The following is a 7,165-nucleotide window of genomic DNA, read 5'->3' on the forward strand; positions in this document are numbered from 1 at the left end:
TCCTCCTCCTCCTCCTCCTCCTCCTTTTTAAGGCAAGGTCTCAAATGCCCAGGCTGGCTCTGAATTACTATGTTGCTGAGGCTGGCCTTAAACTCTCTATCCTCCAGCCTCAACCTCCTGAGTGCTTGGATGACAGACACACACTACCATGCCCAAATCCCTCAAGGCCGTGTATAGTCACTCAAGCAGTGTGATGAGCACAGAAGCCACAGGGACCTCGTCCCTTGCCACCAAGTCTGTTAGCAAGGTGTAGCCCTTTCCCCTCCTCAATCCCTCCTCCCTGAACACAGGCCAAAATACAGTCGAGGAGTCAGCCAAAGGTGATGTTTATTGACACCTCCATCACCAGGATCAGTCCCTGTTGTTCATGATCTTCGTGATCCAGTCAGTGTAGCGGCAGATGTTGGTGTAGACACCAGGTTTATCAGGTTTCCCACAGGGGTCTGAGCCCCAGGATGTGATGCCCTGGAGCATTCCGTTGCACACCAGAGGACCTCCTGAGTCACCCTGAACAAGGGCAGAGTTGTATTTGCCTTAGAATGCCCACATCTCTTTCCCTTCTGCACCCAGTATTTCAAATTTTGGATTACATTTTATTATCTAGTGTAGCACATGGAGACCAGAGGTCAGCTTGCAGGAGTCAGTTCTCTCCTTCTACTAGGAGGGTTCTGAGGATCAAACGCAGGTTGTTGGGCTTGAGTACCAAGTGCCTTTATCTGCTGAACTATCTTGCATTGAACCCCTCAACATTTAATTTTTGAGATATAGTCTCCTGTAGCCCAGGTGCCTCAAATCCTCTATGTAGCTGAGATTGACCCTGAATTTCTGATTCTCCTGCCTCCACCTCCCAAGTACTGGAATGGCAGGCATGCATCACCGCACCCAGTTTCTGCAGTGCTGGGGGTGGAACCCAGGGTTTTGTGTGTGGTAGGCAAACACTCTCCCAAGAGCCACATTTCTTGGCCCTATAACTAATTCTTCAGCATGGTGGAATGGTTGGTATCTTATAGCAATTGGGAATAAGATGTGGTGGTCCAGAGGGAGAAAGCGGAGTTTCCAATGCAGAGAAGCATTCTAAGGATGATGGTCAAATTCTTGACCAATGAGGGAAAAGAGTCAAGTGTCCAAAGTCTAATTTATCGAGAAGACACCAGGCTTTCAGCAAAGGGGACTCAGCTAAAATCTCTAGTTGGGGAGCACAGAAGAAAGAGTCCTCACAGAGATAGAGGAAAAAATATCTCCCTCAGGCCCAGACCCAATCCCTAAGGGCCATGGTGGGAATCTTTGTGGAACTGATCATGGCCTCTAAGACAGGCTGGACTTTCAGTGATGGGAACAACAGCGTCCTTGGCCAACAAAGAAGAAAGATCTGCCTTTGGGGTCTAATCACCAGTGATGGGGGTGGAGCTTCCATGAAAGGGTCAAAGCCAGTTGACAGGAAAGAGAACATTATATCATGGGAAACAAATCCCATGAAGGCAGGATGGGGCTTGGAAGTCTCTAATCCCACTCCCACTCCCTGGCCAACTGGAAAGGCAATGTTGGTCCCCAAGGATGCAATGACAGAACCTTGGGAACCCAGTGGCAGGAGCCACACCAGTGCAGAGACCCACTATTGAGAGAGAAGCATTGCTTAAGCCTTAGTTTCGGATTGTGCTCCATACCCTGCCACCTCTTTCTAGCTTAGTGTGTAGACAAAGACTAACAAGAAAAGGACGGTGACCAGCAAGGCTCCTGAGCCCTCTATCCCCGCTGTGTGGCCTCCTGGGAGTAGCTAGCTTTCTCTGAACTCTGCCAGGATCGCACAGCTTCTCTATGTACTAACTCTTTTGGGTCCTCCCCATCCACACCAAACTGGACGGTCACTCACCTGGCAAGTGTCAGCCCCGTTGCTGCTGCCGGCACAGACCATGCCTTCGTTGACCTTCCCCGGGTAGGCTCTCTCACACTTGTTCTGGGAAAAGATTTCCACTTGTGCACAGTTGAGAGTGTCTGGAAAGTTCTCTGAGGAGGAAGAGGTGGAAAAAGACAGAACCTTTCCGCTCCATCCCGTCTGTACTAGATCTCCCACAGGGCCCACGATGTCACACACCAGGGCCTCTCTCTGTCTAGACAGGAGTCTTACCTTTCTTGCTTTTAGTCGTCTTTAAATCTAGGAGCAGGTGATGGAGGGCGACAGGTCTGGTCCTCCCCCAACCTTCTTGTCACTAGGCCACTAGATCCTTAATTTCATCTATATTCTACTACTCTTCCCAAACATCATCTCCTCCTAGAAGCCCTTCTTGACCACTCTAAGTACACCTGTCTGTCCACACTTGTGGTTGTGTATGGGGGAGGGGGCAGAGAGAGGGAGAGGGAGAAGAAGAGGGAGAGAGCAAGGGCGCAAGCTGAATTCAAGCCCTCACACATGCTAGGCAGGCACTGTATCACCGAGCTACATTCCAATCCTCTTTCCTTAATTTTGTTTCTTTTGAGGGCAGTCTCCTGTAGCCAAGGTTGGCTCCCAACTCTCTGTGTAGCTGAGCGGCCTTGAACTCCTGATCCTCCGGCCTTCACCATCCAAGTATTGGGGTGACAAGTATGCATGTCACATCACACTTTTTATTTTATTTTTATTTATTTTTATTTTATGACTCTCATTAAACTGCTTAGACTGACATTGACCCTGAAATCCTCCTGCCTCAGCCATCTGAGTACCTGGCAGGACAGTTCTGTGCTACCTCTCGGGATCTCCCATCCTTTCACTCTTCACAGCCTTCCACCATAGCACTTGCCTCTGATACTTGGCTCCATGTGTTTGTTTATTGTCTATCCCCCAACTAGGATGAGCTCCAGAAGAAAAGAGACTTCATAGTTTGCCCATGACTTATGGTTGTGCAGGGGTTGACCTCAGTATCTTGGGCATCCTGGGTGTTTAATGCATGTTAATGACTGACAGTGGATATGTAGAGCCCCTGCTTAAAATCCCCCAGTGAGGAGCTGGGGGTGTGGCTCAGTGGTAGAGTACCTGCCTAGAATCCCCCAGTGAGGGGTTGGGGGTGTGGCTCAGTGGTAGAGCCCCTGCCTAGAATTCCCCAGTGAGGGGCTGGGGTGTGGCTCAGTGGTAGAGCCCCTGCCTAGAATCCCCCAGTGAGGGGCTGGGGTGTGGCTCAGTGGTAGAGCCCCTGCCTAGAATCCCCCAGTGAGGGGCTGGGGGTGTGACTCAGTGGTAGAGCACCTGCCTAACAAGTGCAAGGCCCTCAGTTCAATCTCTAATATTGACAAGAAATTTAATGACTGAAATTACAATTAACTTGCTATTAATCCCTTTTAAGGAGAAGACAGGGAAAAGATCCAGAGTCTCTCTGCTCACAATCTTATGTAACCCTCACAAAAGCTCTTTGAAGGGATCAGGATGCATTCATTCATTTTGTCACTCAGTCATCCATGCAGGAAAGTTTACCAAGCATTTCCAGGGTCCCAGGGAACTTCCAAGCACCAAGGACACGCTATCAGAGAACAGACAGGGCCGGGAGTGGTGGCAGACACCTTTAATAACTGAACTTGGGAGGCAGAGGCAGGTGAATCCCTGGGAGTTCAAGGCCACCTTGTCTACATAGTTCCAGGACAGCCAGAGCTACATAATAGAGCGACCCTATTTTAAAGCAAAACAAAACAGATTGGGGTCTGGAGAGATGCTCAGTGGTTAGGAGCACCCACATGGTAGTTTTAAACCATCTCCAGTTCCAGGACTTCTCTGGCCTCTGCAGGCACTGCATGCGTGGGGTTCACAGGCATCCAAGGCAAACAATCATACACGTAAAATAAAAACAAAACAAAACAAAAACCCAGATGAGTCTGGGAAAGACAGCTCACAGAGTCAAGCCTCAAACCTGACAAGCTGACTTTCCTCGGAACATCGTGGTGGAAGGAGAGAATTCCCACAGGTTGTCCCCTGCTTTCACCTGTACATTGTGGAACACATGCACACGCACGATAAACAACACGTAGCAAAACCAGAGAAAACAGAACCCTCAGAGAGCTTACTGACAATTGAATGTTGACTCCCTAGACATACTGGGGAAAGTGAGGCTGGGGATGGGAAGTGCCCCCTCCCCCGGGGCTGATGGAAAAATCCATGCGATTCCTCAGCATACATTTCCAAGCCACACTGTCTTGTAGAAGTCAGACATGTAGGGACCTGATTGCCAGCAAGGCCAATTTCTGGAGGGCCCTATTCTCTCTCTGAGCTGAGCCCCATTTGTTCCCATTGTGAAGTTATAAGCTGAGGAACATTCTAGATATGCCAAAGTCCCAAAGAGACTGGTGTTCGACTCATGAGTAAGAAGGGAGTTTGGACCCCATTGGATCACGGAGGCTGGGTGATGATGAAGGGTAATGGGAATGGGAAACAGGAAACGGGAACAGAAAAGAAGAACAGGGTCAGGTTGGAGCTTATGCCTGAGTCTGCTAGAAAGTTTATATAAAGCTCTCTATACAATGGAAGTGTGTACAACATGAAAGAAACATTTTTTTCTTTTTCTCTCTTTGAATTCTACTTAACATTAACAATCTGTTTAATCCCTTTCCCATTATCTAGCATTCAAGATTTCTATTGTGGGTCCCAGGTTAATGAGAGAGAGAGAGAGAGAGAGAGAGAGAGAGAGAGAGAGAGAGAGAGAGAGAGAGAGAGTTTGCGTGTTCAGCAGTTAACCAATGGTGTTGATCCTCCAGATGGATTCCACCTTGTTTTTTGAGCCATCAGTTCAGCCTGGCCAGAGAGTTCCCGGGATCCATCTGTCTATCTAGCTCCGCAGTGCTGTGATCACAAGAGCACACCATGGTTTGGTAAGGTGGCTCAGCAGATGAAGGCGCTTGCTGTCAAACCTCACAACCTGAGTTCCGCCCCTACCCATAGAGTGGAAGGAAATGAGTGACTCCTACCGACTGCCCTCTGACCTCGGCATGTGTGCTGGAGCGTGCAAACATGTGCACATGCTCATAGCCAAACACATAAACAAATAAATATAATTTAAAAAACAAACAGTACCTGCACCTCACCACATATTTGTATTGAGACAGGGTCTCTCACTGAACTAGATCTCACCCTTTAGGCTATACTGTTTGCTAACGAACCCTGGGGTCTACCTAGCTCCACCTCCCAGCACTAGTGCATGGTGCCACACTTGGCTTTAACGTGGGTGCTGGGAATCTGAACTCAGGTTCTCACCCTTGCTCAGCAAATAACTTACTTACAGTCTTTCCCACCCACCCACCCGCCCCCGCCCCAGTATTCTCGCCCCTTCTTCACAAAACTTGATGCTGTGGTCACTCTCCTCTTTCGTTACCTACTCTCAGGGTGTGCATAGGTCAAGGTGTGTTTAGAAATAAGGTCTGCAGTGGGATCCGACGGGCCGTCTGCCTTCTCTTCACCCTCTCTATAAGTACCCAGCTTATTACCTCGAGGACTGGTGACAGTGCCCCAGCCTGATATGGTGCACTTCTGGCCAACTCTGGGACACTGATTGGTCAGGTTGATGGCCTTTACTTTGTCCCCGAGGTTTGCCGAATGGCGCATTCGAATGAGCATTACGTCGTGACTGTGGTCCTCTGGGTTGCTACTGTTGTAGCAAGGATGCTGGATAGACTGAGCCACCTGGATCTCCTGTTCTGGCTCATCTCTACTCTGCAGGCTGTGATCTCCCAGGCGCACCGAGTACTTCCTGCACAGAGGGGTTGGTGGGTGGAGGTTGGAACCCAGGCAGGAGTTGGAGGTAGATAGGCATTCTCCTCAACCCTCCTCCTTCAGAACCCAATCCTCTTCTATCAAGCCCAGGAGTCCAGCCTGTCTGACTCAGATACAGTGGTCCTCCCCACCCCTCCCTAGCCCTCCTCCCTCAGACCCAGGGTACTAACTTCTCCTGCTCAAACGGAGCCCTCACCCTCTTCCCTTGAGTCCCACCCATCTGTGCCCAGCGCTCCACTCACTGTTTTTTGCAGTGGGCTGCAGTGAGGACCCAGTTGTCTCCTACCAGGACACCCCCCGCAGACCAGTCTCGGGCCCTGGAACAAGGCTGTCTGCCAAGGCTGGGAGTGGGGTTTACACTCCTGACCCTCCAGGACCTTGGATCCCTGAGCTCTGGTGAGTCCTGCATCAGGAGGGAGAAGGGTGGGTCGCCACCCTCCGGGGCAGAGCCAGGGCCAGGAAAGCCACTGTGGGTTCAAATGGACACACAGGCCAGTTCCTCTGCATGTCATCTCTTATGACTTCAACAGATGAGGTTCTGGCATCCATCAGAACACGGCCACATGGCCACACATGTAAACTCATTGAGACCTGAGAATCATCAACACAGCCCCCACCATGCTTCCACATACATCTAGATGGGTCTTTATATGCCCACACCCAAATTTCATTCCTCGTCTGGCAGGCAACAAGAGTCCCTTCTGCAGCCACACACCTACAGGAAAACTCAACCCACTACCACCATATGTTGCTACCTCTGACCACTTCTGAGAAAGCTCCTCGGTCCCCAAGACCACCACATGCACCCTATGTCAGCAGAAGCTCACTCAGAGTCCGGTAACTCCCACCCTACTGAAGGCCCTGGGTGATAGCACCTATCCACCTCACCTGCCCACGCTCCCATCAGCAGAAACAGAAGGATCCACGTCTGGGTTGCACAGGGTGGGGGGCGTCCCATGGTGGCCTCTGAGGAAGAGGGTGGAGCTGAGAGGACGTCCGAGGGAGGAGCCTGAGATCTTGTTTTGGGAACTAGGAGAAGGAGGTGTTTCCGGAGGATGGAGTTGGGGGTCTGAGGAAGCTGGGGCAGAGCTCTAGATCCCGGAATTTCGCGTGTGGGACAGCTTGTTGGCAGGGATCCCGACACTCTAAAGGAAGGATCTGGGGCTCACTCGTGGGATGGGGGAGAAAGATCTGAGGCTGTGACTACAACCTTTTGTGGCGGAGGGAGGTAGAAGACCCGCTTGAAGATCCTGAAGGAAAGGATGTGTGGCTTGGGGATTCTGGGCTCAGGGGAGGGGGAGATCCCTGCGCCTGAGATCCGTGTCTAGGGACCTCTGCGCCTCACCTTCCAGAATGCAGGGGGAGGGGTCACTCGGACTCGGTGGAAGTGGCCCCCGGACTTCCTTCAGTGTGTTGGGTACACGATTTTTCAGCCTTTTA

General features: G+C 50.8%; 1 protein-coding gene across 1 annotated transcript; it reads right to left on the reverse strand.

Annotated features, from left to right (window-relative positions):
- Window positions 1–310: 310 nt before the first annotated feature.
- Klk8 (kallikrein related peptidase 8) lies at window positions 311–7,163 on the reverse strand. The gene is given in 7 exon segments (XM_052712214.1): window positions 311–507; window positions 1,871–2,004; window positions 5,440–5,702; window positions 5,968–6,023; window positions 6,025–6,128; window positions 6,614–6,691; window positions 7,071–7,163. Coding segments are annotated over 6 exon segments (783 nt in total). The 5' UTR covers window positions 6,684–6,691; window positions 7,071–7,163; the 3' UTR covers window positions 311–351.
- Window positions 7,164–7,165: the final 2 nt, after the last annotated feature.

Source organism: Peromyscus californicus, unplaced genomic scaffold, assembly GCF_007827085.1.
Source record: "Peromyscus californicus insignis strain IS unplaced genomic scaffold, ASM782708v3 Scaffold_4__1_contigs__length_199733344, whole genome shotgun sequence".
NCBI lineage: Eukaryota > Metazoa > Chordata > Mammalia > Rodentia > Cricetidae > Peromyscus > Peromyscus californicus.